At 34.6% G+C, this 14678-nt stretch overlaps 1 protein-coding gene across 2 annotated transcripts in view; it reads left to right on the top strand.

Moving 5' to 3' along the window:
• The first annotated feature begins 462 nt into the window (after positions 1-462).
• LOC107086381 (transmembrane protease serine 4-like) overlaps positions 463-14678 on the top strand; it is a 21302-nt gene continuing 7086 nt past the window's right edge. Inside the window, exon 1 of one of the 2 annotated variants that reach the window (XM_015377275.1) lies at positions 463-591. Coding sequence is in view for 1 of the 2 variants with exons in the window: in XM_015377273.1 (XP_015232759.1) it covers positions 6080-6085 (6 nt within the window). In the remaining variant the exon portion in view is untranslated. Of the gene's footprint in view, positions 592-5741; positions 6086-14678 lie in introns of those variants that run through there. The other variant, XM_015377273.1, reaches the window with a different exon arrangement.

Below are 14678 nucleotides of genomic sequence, written 5' to 3'. Positions count from 1 at the left end.
CAAAACTGCCAAAACTTAAAAAACACTTTTATCGATTAAGATATCATAAATAAGTGATTGCAGCAATGAGAATATGTATCACAAAAATCTTGAAAAAAATCAGAGAAGCTATAGTGTTTATTAACATGTTCAAATACATGATTATAGCAGACAGACAGAAGGAAATAAGGTGTTAATGAACAAGTGATTTTTCAAACCAGACTTACCAGAAATTGTTTAAAGCTCAATATCATGTTTCACAAAATTTACACCTGCGAGCACAATAAAGAATAAGACGCCCCCATTGATGGTGGCGGTAAGGAATAGGTCAGCTGAATGTAGCTAGGGCTCTGTGTGTGTTTGAGGGGTGGGAGTGTGTGTGTGTTTAAGGGACGTAAAGAGTGAGAGAGTCTGTTTACTTTGCCAGAGGAGGTGGAGAGATGGGATGAAGAAACATTCAAGGGTGTTCCTTCAAACAATAATTGTTGGTTCTGAAGGTCCTTAGAGGAAAACATTGAACAGTCTAACAGGAACTACTTCGCTTCATTACATTTAGATGTTTTTGGGATACTATTTTCACCCGAAACAGAAGAGTAAGAACTTCTGAGGCAGGTGAGGAAACCTCCTATAATGATGATCTGTGTAAGGTAACTGTTTACACCTATTTCATGAATTCTTCCTCGAATATGTATATATATGGATATTTCAGCAGCTTATGATAAGGGATTTATTATAGAGAACAGCAGAATGAAGACCAAATGACCTGTATGATGGGAAATGTTTGTTAGGTTTTACCGTCACAGCTTGAACTTTGGCCAGCCTCTGTTAAAGTTTAATTTCTTTCTGCTTTTCGGATAAGAATAACTAACTGCTCATAAGGAAATAACCACTTTAGAATGTGTGTTGCAGTGCATTTTATGGGTTGGTGTTTTGTTCATGTGTGTCTTTTAATGTTCATTCTTTTTGAAAAGTGATTTTGAGTCCAGACAGCAGATAATATTTTTCAAAAGGTGACAAATGTCAAAGCCAAAAAAGCAGAATTACATGTTATATCAAATACCATCAACCACGTAAAAGTATCTTTCTTTTAAAAAGATTTCAATTTAAACATCCAACATTATGAAGTTACATTTATGGGTTTTCTTAGTAAAAATGTCTGAGCATTCTACACAATATCCCCAAGAAGTTAATACTGTTTATATCTTCAGTTCTGCTACTCTTGGGCATCACATGCATTCACCTTTAAAACAAAAACAGTTAATTTTACCATAGGTTATAAGTCAATTTTACCCTTTTGTCACCATGTACCAAATTCCATACACAATTTTCCCTCAATATATTGATTCATTCTCAAGCATAGGGGATTTTAATGCATTTTTAAAAAGATCCTTGTCTATTCAGTTCAAAGGGACATTATTTTCTGTCTCACAGTTTTTTTCCATTGATTGTCGTAATCACTGTTCAGACTGGTTTATTATTCACCGATGACTCTATGTTGAGGTGCTTATTTAACAATATGTAAATAGATTTGAAAGGGAAATGCAGTGGAAGTTACATCTCAAACAGTATAGATTTTCCTGTCTTACAGCATTAGTTACACTGAAAAAAGGGACTCTTTGGTCCTGTAAATACTACAGCACCTCAGTTTTTATGCAAAAATGTACTGCAAATTGCCATGTAAGTGCCTTTATTTCAAAATGACATATTTTGTTTAATGTGTTACGTAGAATGAATTTGTAAAACTATTTTCATCAAAAGACTAGTAAATTTAATTAATCTTACCAGATAGCATTGACACAAAAATTCAAATAAGTACTCATCTTAACGGATGCAAGCAATATGTAGTTGATATTAGTTATTTTATATATATATATATATATATATATATATATATATATATATATATATATATATATATATATATATATATATATATATATAATGAGCTCTTTCATTGTGTCAAAGGTGGGGGTGTGAGGGTACTCCGGCTTCCTCCCAGTCTAAAAACATGACTGCTAGGTTAACTGTCTTTTCTAGATCCTCCTTGTGTTGTGTATAATTGATTTTTCTATGTGTCTCTCTGTGTAAAATCTAACAGCATAACAAAATGATATCTTTTAATGTTAGGATAAATTTGGTAGAAAAAATTAGATTAGTTTGTTAAATGAATTCTTCCCAGTAAATGAAATCAACTTAAATTTTATTGAGTGAAATTTGCAAAGAATATATGTTGAAAAGTTACTTTTTCTTAAAGGAAGTTTTTCCTCTCCACTGTCGCTGCAGGCATGCTTGGTGTGAGGGTTTGCCTTTGAGTCAATGAGTCGATACAATCAACTGGTTTTCCTTAGATAGAAAACTTTAATTAAATTTGACTGTCTGATTGTAATTGTAAAGTGCCTTGAGAAGATATGTGATGTGAATTGGCATTATATGAATAAACTGAACTGAATTAAATTCCAAGTAATGATACTCCACATTTTTTTCAGTGTTCATATAGCTGTAAGTTGGCAAAATCAAGACGATCAATCAGTGGTATGTTGCTTTTTTTTTTTTGAAGAATATATATTAAAATCATGGCTTTGATTTTGCAATAAAAAAAACTGCTGAGGTCAGACAAACAGATCAAAACACTGCTGTTCTTATTTATTGCAACAGGGTGGGGCTCCTATGTGTCATAGCAACTGCATACCTGAGTGAACACTTAACAGAAACTGTTTGCAGAAATAAAGTATGACATCAGCAGTTACAAAGTAGATTAGCCTAAAACTTATTTTCAGGTTAGAACAATCACTTTTTAATCAAAATGTAATTCATCCGGCTTGTTATAGCGCAAGTTCATATATACAGGCTTCCTTGTGGGAAAATAGGTAATGAGTCATCAGGTGCTACTGGTTGAAGTTTTCTAGGTGAAGACATATTGGAAGTGAGCCACCGGTAGCGGAGGTCACACAAGACAGTTAGCTGCTGTTTTCTTACAAAGGCTTATTCTGTTCTCCATCTTTACATCTTTTCTCACTTTCAACCAACTTTTTCCCCTCTAGTTGTCTGTGATCTGTTTCCCATAATTTCCTCAAAGGTTAAACATTTATCAGCATGGATGTGGTAACAAAAAGATTATTACGTGTTGTTGAATCAATGAACCTGTTGAAAATCAAACTACAGCAATCATTAGCTGTAGTATTACCTGATATGATCCAATATGTAGCTCTCTGTGTAAATGATTACTTTAAAAACTGAAAGTTGATCCACAGATTTTCTATCTCAGATTTTAGGTTTAGCCAGTTTAGTCTAGTTTGTAGGAAATGACAAGGTAGAGAAATCACAAATAACTACATCTACAATAAGGAGTTTCATAACAATCAGATACCTGAATATTCTTTGTAATTGGCAGAACTAAGCCCAATAACTAGAAATAAGGATATTCCACTCTTTTGCTTTGTTCATTATTTCCACATTTATTTGTCCAGGTCAAAGTTCATAGTTCTGGAGTATTTGTTGTTTTTTTTTAAATCCAGAAATCTTCACGTTTTCATATCAACATAACGTTTTTAGAGAGTGATACATACCTTTATTTTTTCTGCATATGAGTTATATTAATTGTTGTATTATAGGATGTACCAGTCTAATTATCAAAGGGCTGATTTTTTTTCTTTATGCTAATCACTTGCTTAGCTGAGTTTGATAACTTTGCTGAGTGAATTCAGAATCATCATACCAGCATTAGTTTGATATATAAGACTTTAGAAGAGAAAAAAGCAAGAATAAAGTGGTAGTATGTACATGTGAGTGTACCTATGGTTCCATTCTTTTTTTCAGTAATAGTGCAGATATGCTTACTTGTTTTTCATGCGGAGTAGCTGATTCATCATGCTGTGAAGTGTTTATTGTGTTCATAGGAGGAGCGCCTATAGGGGAGTTAATGTTTAAGTTCAAATAACTTATTTAAGTTGTGTAAATAACACTCTAACACTGACCTGAACGTAGGATTCAGTCTTTGACCACTATGGTTGGGGTCGGCAGAAATATTAGAGGCCTTTTTTCTGACCTTGAGACCTGTAGAGGTTATGGATCGAGGGAAGGTACCCCCTTATGATCTTCTCCACAGACCTAATTGTTCAATATAGTTTGGACCTGTATTGTTTTGTACCTGAGCAAAATCACACAGAAATAGATGCACTGTACACAAAACTGACAAAATAGTGGGCATGTAGGAGATGACCTCCAGCTCTTGAGGAGGGTTGTAATTAGTCAGTTGCAAATATATTTTATATTCAAGGAAATATGATTTAATAAAAATCATATTCAGATGTAAATTTAAAGCAACAGGTTCTCCCTCTACCTTTATGTGCACTTGTCTCTGTTCTGGATCAGGCCAAGAATACTGTAATCATCTTGAAACTGCATTGTTTTACAGACGGGTCCACTGAGGTGCAGTCATTTGTGTATAGGAAGAAGAAAAGAGGAGAAAGGACACACCCCAGGGGGGCACCAGTGCTCCCCATCCACCTCTGCTTCTGGTGGTTAGTCAGGAAAACTAAGATCCATTGAAAGGTGGAATGGGTGAGCATCTGGTTAAAGTCCATGCAAAAGCCCACAAACAACATCTTGATTGACGTTCTTACAGAATTGAAGTGGTGCTTGATGAGATAAAGTACACGTTTATGTCAACTTCTGCTGACCTGTTTGCCAAGCAGACCACCAGCACGCAACCTCTGGTCTCCTTCAGTTACTTCAAATCCATGCACTCCACAGATTTTATAACCACAGATGTCAGGGCAAAAAAACTGAAGTTATTTTCTGTATTGCAATGACAGTGCATTTTATGGTGACAGGGATTATTTAATTTTTTATCTATGGTATTTTAGGAGTCCCCAGCATCTAATGCCATGTCTTAAATATATTTAAAACACTTTAAACACTGCCGCCACCTCTGTGAGGTTGTAAGTCCTGTCCAGAACCTAATTTGGATTTAAAAGAGATAGTAAAACCTTACAACACATCTTTCTATACAGACCTTTTGCTCTAGCTCAGCACAATGTAATTCATTTGACCATTTTTAAACAGTTTAAATTGATTAACTAGTTTTGTGCACCATTTAATCTTTTATCTGTTTATATTATGAACGGCTTCTTTAAAATGTGACTGTACAGAACTTTGGTGTAACTAAGCTTGTCTTTAAATGTGCTCTTCAAATTAAGTAAATTAATTAAAATGACTCAATCTGAGTTATAAAGATATAAATGGACAAAGCAATAAGTATTACATTCATCCAAAAATGATCACATTTTGTTCAGATGAGTAAAAATGTGCTCACATAATAAAATTTCTCAAACTTCTAGTTTACTTTAACATTTCATACAGCTACATTTTTTAAATCTTTCATTATTTTGAGGCAAAAAGTGCACATAAAAATAAAATAAACATCTCATAACGTGACTTGCGGCATTAGTCATGTTTGACTGATACCATTACTGAGTGCAATGCAGTCAAAACAAAGTAAGTCCGGCCACGCCTAAGCCTGGAGGCATGTGATTGCATACCTGTTCTGTCTTTTAATTCTCTCCTACTGTGTACATTTAAACGACTCTTAAATATATACGTTCAGGGAAATTCTGATTAAAAAATGCTGAAAGGAATATTTACAATAAAGCATAGAAAAATGAACATTATTCCTTTAGGGTTTCTTCCTTAACCTAGCAGGTAAAACATGAAAGAGGAGGGACAACACAGTGGAAGGCATGCAGGTGGGACGGAGTGTCATGTTACCTGGATTTAGTTTTGCTTCGTCAACAGACTAACGACCTTAAAAAAGAAACTTCTAAACCTGCCCTGCGACAAAACTCAGCACTGTACATTGGCACTTTTTATGACAGCTTTGGGATTTCAAAGAAGCGGAGGTCAGGCACCCTTCAAGCCAGATACAGTTACTCAGGTGTCGATAGAAAAGGAGAGGGAGGACGAAAGGGAGAAGGATAGGATCGCTCCTGGTTTTCCTGTTTAAACCTGCTGAGGAAAAGAGTGACAAAAAGCAAGAGAAAAAGGATTTAGAGAGCAGCTCCAGCTGAGGAAAGGGCAGTGGTCTTACTAGGAGAAGTGCATCATGTGGGTGAGTAAAGCATAAAAGGAACAACTGCATATTTTAAAGAGGACTGTTCTCTGTTCTAACTGTTGTAAATCAGAGGAACATTTAACCATAACCTGAAAACAGGCTTGTACTCATGGATGGTATATATAAAAAAAAAAAAACATTGTAAAACTAAAGGCGGTCTCTTCTTAGGTCAAGTAAAATTTAACACTTTGCAGGGTAGTAGGTTTAAAAACTGATGCTATATTTGAATTAAAAGAAAATAGATCAGTCTGAAAACAAAAGGCAAGACTTCTTTATATTATTAATATTAATTATAAGCAGCTTGGGAACAGTTAGGAAAATATCCTAATATCATTACGTTATCTAGGGTGGTCATCGCTTGGTGCTGTTAATTTTTAGGTTTTGCTTATATTCAAAATTTATGACTATAGGCTTAATATTTACCAGAGCTGAGGTAGAACTATGCTATAGATAATTGGTTCTTTATACTAATATATCTAAAATTATATTTCAACCATGCAGTTGTTTTCATATATGTGTTTTAAATTCACAATCATAATAAAAATAGATAATTAATTTATATAAATGAAAATATAAGTGGACAAGTGTTAAATCCAAATTTGTTCTATGATATCCATTTTCAGACCCATTGACGATGATCCTTATCACTACTTTTATACATTGTATAAACGTTTTTCCCCTTCCTTTAAATGGAATTTGTTTGATCTTATCAGTTTTCTTATTTTGTCCTATCATACACGTCATGTTTGGTCTTTTTACTGTTTTGATGCTAAACAAATGTTTATGAGTATTTGAAATAACTCCGCTATCTATTCATGTGTACAGCTTCCGAGAAATGACTCACATCTGAGGCCAGAAAAAAACAAAAAGACTTAAAACTTTGTTGACCTAGTTATACCTGTTTTTTTAAAGGTGGTTTGCTTCCCAAAAACGCTGAGTAACCCGAGAGTTGAATTATCATAACATAAAATAACAACAAACATCTGAACCTTGAGTGGTTTATATCAGTCATGATGTTCTTTTTGTGATCTTACAAAAAAATTGTGTGTCATGATGATATGAGGAATGGAATCAACCCACTGCTCTCAGAAATGTTTTCTTTCACCTCCAGTGCTCTACTTTCCAGTTTCTCAGGTTGTCACTGGTAGTTTTATCCCATCTTTATTCCCGATACTGTGACTTAATGGCACATTTTCAGGTACAGGTGACCTACTTTCCTGTAATGATTTCATGACGTGTTGCTGTGATTGATAGACAGGAGTTTATTACCTATAATTTTTTTTGTTTTTAAAGGATAGATTAATGCTTTCAATACAATATGAGATGATTCCTGTTACCTACACTTATTAATTTAGATTTTATGAAGAATAGATCAATCTCACCTCATTACAAAAAAGCACAAAACAACTAATGCGGTAAAAAAAAAGTTGCTCTTAATAAATCTTATAAAGAGAAAACAAAATTACCTTGTATTTTACTTAGCCTTTTTGTGACCAAGGGAGTTTATCTGGTAAAATCTTCCATGACAGATACAACAGAACAGCAAAACTGACTGAAAAAGAAAACCTGTTCAACTACCTTCTCTGCTCGTTGTTTCTATTTGAAGTAGGGGGAAAGGATTGTTTACCATCTGGCAATAAACAAGCTGAGAAATAACTTGCGAATCCTACCTTTTTTTATTTTCAACATATAAAACAACTTCCACTGGAAACAGGATTTTGACCAAAAACATTGACTGAAAAACTAGAACAATCTTAAAATAAGAACAAAAGGCAAACCAAAGAGTTCCTCAAACCAACCACCTGTATTTAATCTGCTAAAAGTCTTTTAATAAACCTGATGGAAGCTGATTACTAGTGAACAGAGTCTGCCTTTTATGAGTACATCCTTGAAATAAATTAAATTTTACTACAACAACAAAATCTCACGCTATGATATTTCTTCGACACGAAGACCTATTTTGCAAATTCAGAAATTCCATGATAAGAGATACAATGTAGCTTGATCTAGCGTGAGACTTGAAACCTGGCTTCATTCGTTCTACAAAGGCAGAGCCAAACTCACCAGATATGTTCTGTAAAATTAAAAAAAAGAAAGCTTCCTGGAGAGGTGGCGAAACGTCTTCAAATCTTGGAAACCAAGTCCAGTGTATATTATTTTTAATTTTTACGGAATGACTATGACCTGGATGACTGGGAACCTTCATCAGCATATCACCAGATATGGCTTCGTCAAGCAAGAGCCCTATTTCACAAAACTAACGGAAATGATTAATTCTGGATTTTCCAAATATCCTGGCATCATTAAGCCTCAACTTGGTTTCACAAAAGTTACCGCATAAGTTACAACAGGGATCTGTTCTTTGCAGTTAAACTGCTCCAAACCAGGCTAATATCCAGGCTTACTTGGACCTGCTGCCTTACAGTATCTGCTCTGTTAGTGGTGAGTGATCTACTCATCCCTGCAGATCACAGGGATGAATTCTGGAAATATCGGAATTCAGGTGATAAAACATATGTTCTGTTTAGTAAAGGATTCAATACAGTGTTAAGAATTAAATTCAATCTGCCACATTGAAGGCAAAGACATAAAAATACTTAAATCAGACCTCAGAAAGACTCGATCCTAAGACAAAAAAGTGATATAGTAAATCTATAAACTTAAGCTCTGCACATGATAAAAAATACATTTTAGGTGAATATTTGTTCATTTGAGAAAAATGACAGGTCACTTCTTGAAGTATAACATTTTCAGTTAAAATTTTGGTTTTCACTGGCTTTACCTCTTACCCTGGAATTTCTGCATTGGTTTTGTGAAATGAGACAATGGGATGTTCTTTTCTAGCATCTATTGCTATTTCTAAATGTGAACATTTAACATTTTGATGACATAAAGCTAAAGTACATCTCTAAGAAAGAAAGCATGGTAGTTCTATTATGAATGAGAATCTTATCTAAATTAGAAATTTCCTGAAACTGGGAAATTACACTACATGTGCAAACTGAAACAGTAAGGGGAAACTTACAGCTGTACAATTAGACTGTGTAGGTCACATTACCTAAGATGGGGTGACTGGGGACAGTTGCAGCACTTTACACCGAGACAGTAGGGCCAACACACTATTATTTATATATTAAACTTAAATCTCTCTGCTAATGGCTCATACCGTTTAACAAAATCTACCAAGTCATACCAAAATCTAAATCATGTCACAGACTCTCCATCAAACTGACCATATCAATGCATTTTTTTGCACCATGTTTTATCTCCCAAAATGTTTATGTTTGATCACTGCTGCACTTTAAGGAAATGAAAATGTCATGAGAGCTTTACAAAACAAATTTGTTTTGTATAAACTCTGTGTATACAAAATAACAATAAATGTTGTCTCAGTCTAATTTAAATATTGCACACAGATTTTTCACAATACCAATAATAATTTTTTTTAAAGTTAATTGTTGCAGCCATTTAATGGATGGGGACAATTGCAGCACCTCTTAGGGACCATTACAAACAAGTTATACATTAATTCAGTTTTACACATAAAAGTTCATTATTTGTCTCGAGTCTGTATATTGTTCTGTGAATTTGTTTTACTTATAAAACTTAAAAACTGAAACACTGAGGCTGATGTCTGCATATACACTTACAGAAATCATAATGAAAATAAAAATCTCCAAACTACATTGGCTAACATAGCTTACTAAAATATTAATGACAGCCCTAATGGCAGCATTAATGGGAAGTTAAAATTATAAGTGATTTTAAGACTACTGACACTTAAATAAAAAAAATGGAAAAAAAAATATGTATCTTACTTTTTTTGGTAACAACCCATTAAGGCTGCACAGTGGCGCAGTTCGTAGCACTGTTGCTTTGCAACAAGAAGATCCTGGGTTCTATTGCCAGGGCCTTTCTGCATGGAGTTTGTATGTTCTCTTGGTGCATGCGTGGTTTCTCTTTGGGTACTCTGATTTCCTTGGTCAGGAAAGTTTAACAAAACTACACAACAAGGAAAGACATACTTTCAGTTCACAAGAACACTTTTTTATCAGTAAAAAAAATTATCCTGAATGTGTCTTAAGTCGTAGTGGTGGTGGTGGGGTCCAAATGACTGTGCAGTATTAATGTCATCATGATAACCGTCAAACCGTCCCTCATTTAAACTGACCCCAGTCCCTCCAACTTACTAGTTATTGTCCAATCCTTATAGGTACACTTACTTTATTTCACCTATTCAAAAAATATATATATATATATACGGTATATATATATATTTCTGTCTGTGTATACATAGTTAAAATAAGCCATGATTTTGTATGCATTAGATTTTTCTTTAGTACTTTTAGTTGTACAAATTGTTCCAACACCCTAAAACTGATCAGACCAGTCTAGCTGGTGCATGTGCAGACTACAAAGCTGTTAGCCTCAATTAAAAAGCACCGGATTCAAGTGAATTTCAATTATCAGGAGCAGTAGCCTCAAGGCAGCTTTTATAGAAGTTCAGCCATCACTAAGGGTGTTGACACATAAAATACACACTCTCTATAAAATTATTTACATGGTTCTTCAGGCATAGAATCTAATGGCAAAAAAACAAACAGGAAGAACAATCAGCCACGCAACAGCACCATCCTCCATGGCTACAACACATTAAAGACATTTGTATCTTTCTTGGCGAAAAAACAAAAACAAAAGAACATTTAATGATGGACAGTATAGTACAAAATGATATCATATCAAGAATCAGTTCTTTTTTTCTTCTTTTTTTTTAACAGTGTCCTGTCTGACAGTGTGGCTTTAAGAATAATTGTCTTGATGCCAAAAAGAGCTCAACAGATTTTGCTTTCACAAGTGGAGCAGTACAGCTATCGCCATAGTGTTCCGCTTGATTTATGCATATAAGTAGCTTAATTATAATTAATGCAGGGAGTATTACATATTATATTTACACTGCTATGGGAAAGTAGAACAGGAAAGGAAAAACAGGAAAAAGCACAAAAGCTGAAAGAAAGAGGAGATAAAAGGGAGGCAATGGTAAAACGTCTTCTGTCTGCTTCATCACCTGCAAAGAGATGTAAAAAGAACAGCACACCCAACTGATATAGTATAAGAGATACAATAAAGTAGCACCTTGATACTATTGCTGAAGTACAGGTAGTATTATTTAATCTGACATGCATACTGTGGTAGCTAAAGATCAGAATGTGGGTTTTCTGTATGGAAGGGAATCTCTAAGTACCTGGAACCAAGCCCCTGTAGTTGTTTGTGAAAGTACTTGCTACGCTAGAATGCTAAAGAAAGAAGAGAAAAGGCCAATCAGAGTGAAAAACTGCTTCAATTAGAACCCAAAAAATTTTAGTATTGCACGAAGTGTATAAAAACACATCTGTTGTTACTAACCCTTCAGTAGCCTTGCAAATACCATTCTCTCTCATTAATTGGTACTCAGGATGGGAATGGAAGGGGTCAAATTTGGTATAAGCTCAACTTCCACTTGGATGGCAGATTTTACCAACCAAACATCTCTGTTCTGTTTGGACCACAAATGGTCTGGTACATCTGTTAGCATTTTCTTTAACATTGCATTATCCTCTGATAATATTTAATTTACATCTGATTAATAATTTGGTTTAGCAGGCACCATTATTACCAGTGGTGTAGCTGCCATTCTTGTTTCTCACAAAGTCTTTATCACTAAGGCATCGTTTTATTGAAAACATTATGGATTTTCTGTCTTTTCCCATTTAACCTCAGTTGCAGTTTTTATCATCAATCTGACAGCTTTTGCATGGCCACCTCTGTGATCAAAGAACTTTATGAAATCATAACCTGGGAGCATCTGTGCTCCACTTTCCATTAGTAGATACGTGCTGAAAAATGTTGAACTTTAGTAAGATCAAGCATTGTGTCACATTGCAATATAGTGGCTGATGATTTAAAACATTGACATTTTGATTCTGTGAATAGGAAAGTCCCCAGATATTTTTCTCCATTAAACGTTTGGAAACTTTTTTAATTTTAATATCTTAAAGTTATCATATCAAAAATCAGCTAAGATCCAAAGAGTTGAAGTGGGAAAGTTATTTTTAGTCTCTGAGCCATAGAGTAAGCTGAAATGAGCTTATAGATAGCCTTTTCAGGGTTTATCAATTCCATCTACAAAACTTTGATCAAGTTTTGAATATATTCAGAACCACTCTAATAGTTGTCAGGTTGTCAGATGGTACTATTTCAAGCTCTGACATTTAATGTTTTATAATTCAGTTTTCTTTCTTGTTCAGACATCCCAAATAATATTAGTTTGTGATCTTAATTTGTTCTTGTACATTTACAGCAACCATGACCTAAAAGCAGTTACAAACTTTAAACTGCAACTGGTAAAGGGGAGATAAAATTTCACTCTTTACACCCTAATAATTTTACTCTCCCTGAAAATGTTGCTGTTCTCTGATTTGCATACATGCAAAGTCTGTTGGTTGGTAGGACTTTATCGTATCCACTGATTTCACCCACCAGGGGCCTGTTTCAATAAGGAAGTTCAACCAACTCTGAGTTAAAACTTGAACTCTGAGTTGACTTATCCTGAGATTGGAAACTCTGAGGTTTGGGTTTCAGAACAGCTGAAATGAGTTAGTTCAATCAACTCTAAATTGACTGGCTCTGAGTTAAGCGCGTGCACCACAACTATAAAAAGCCATTATCAATGGAGCACAGATATTACGAGTCACCATGGCAACAGCGTCAAAAAAGGGTGTGCATATTTCTCACCAGCAGAACTGGATGTGCTTATGCAAGCATATGCAGAATTTGAACATGTATTTAAAAAAAAAAGCAACACGGCTGCAGCGGCGAAGGAGAGAGAGTTAGCTTGGGTGAAAATAGCTGCTCGAGTCAATGTGTAAGTTTACATTTTAATTACTTTTATACAGTGTTGGGTGTAATGAATTAAGTTACTTAAGTCATATAAATACTGTTATTAAATTAAGGACTATAAAACAATAGTGGATTTAATATCAAATTTTAAAAGGTATATTTTGATTTGAACTTTCTCCCTCTAGTTACACACTTTGGTCAATTTAAGATTAATTCATGCAATTGAATATTGTTTATTTGAAAGCATTAGAAGTGCAGTTTCTTGTCTCTCCTTGTATTGTTCAAGTGGTTGAGGTTGATTTGGGATTTAGAAAGTAATTAATAAATAAGTAAAACAAATTAGTAAGTAGACCAATACTTTCTAGAGACAGTAATTATTACATTAATCTAATTAGACTTGTTGAAGATAAAATTTGTAGTTAGTAATTAAGAACTATTTTAGAGTAACTTACCCAACTGTTATAATATCAGAGGTGAAACTGGAAGAACAGTATTTTATTAAACCTAATTTAGTTTTCATAGATAGGTGCAATCCTGCAGGCATCAAAAGAACATGGCAGCAGCTGAAAATGAAATATAAAAACATACTTCAAGCAGGTAAGCCTTGAGCACATCATGGGAGTAGAGTAGCTACCTGGCTTTACAAACAGGATCATCCATAAAAGGACATGCCATTTCATTCCCTTTGATGCGCTCTACGTGACTGAAATGTGTGCAATGAATACTGTATGTCCCCAAAGAATCAATGAGGTGTTTAAACACCACTTCCTCTTTAAAAAATTGGAGGAGATCAAAATAAACTCTGGATTTTGTGAAGAAAACCTGCTCCAGACCAGGTTAGGTTCACAGAGTAAATTCCCATGGTAACTGACTCTGAGTATAAGTTACCTCTCTTTCAGAAACGGGCTTGACTTACTCTGCTTTCTCAGGTTTAACTTACCTCCTTTTCTGAAACAGAAAACCCAGAGTTTCCCTCATTTCAGGGTTAACAAACTCAGAGTTTTCACTTAACCTCCTTTCTGAAACAGGCCCCTGCTGACAAAAGCTACCTAAATAAGTTACCCATTTAAAAAGGTAGCCAATAAAAAGGGTCTTTTTGCTCAGAAGAACCAATCACAAAACAGGCATCTCAATCAAGATTGACTCCTCTTAAGCTGTTTGCTTTGTTGTCACTTCAGCTAGAAAAGCCCACAAACAGCTACCATTAAACAAGTAAAATATGTGTGTCATCCACAACTTGGGAAAGTTTTCTGCACTGCTTAATGGTATGCCATTGCCATTTCTTTATGATACCTGAACTCTGGTCTTCTATAGTTGAAAGTGGTATCACTGAGTTTTTCTTATATGTTGTACATTTGAATTTCCTTTTAATTTGCAAGATAATTTAGATATCCCTTATTAAGCCTTCTAACTAAGTCCTACCTGACCTGGGAACACATTAAAGAATCACCATAAAGTTAACTTTTCAGATGTTAGTCTACTAAATAATTGAATGCATTCAATTATTGTTTTTTTTTTTCAATTTGTTTTCGAACTGATCAACACAAGACTGTGCAGTTTTAGACTTCTAAATGATTGAGTTATTACATTTTTGTGTTGGAAAGGTGTAAAGATGCACATCCCATCAGGTTGGGGGGAACCCACCATTTGTCCTCATCCAGGCATCCCCAAACTCGGTCCTCAAGGCCCCCTGCCCTGCAGGTTTTAGAGGTTT

Source organism: Cyprinodon variegatus, unplaced genomic scaffold, assembly GCF_000732505.1.
Source record: "Cyprinodon variegatus isolate N-32 unplaced genomic scaffold, C_variegatus-1.0 Scaffold150, whole genome shotgun sequence".
NCBI lineage: Eukaryota > Metazoa > Chordata > Actinopteri > Cyprinodontiformes > Cyprinodontidae > Cyprinodon > Cyprinodon variegatus.
This window is presented reverse-complemented; position numbering and strand designations above follow the sequence as displayed.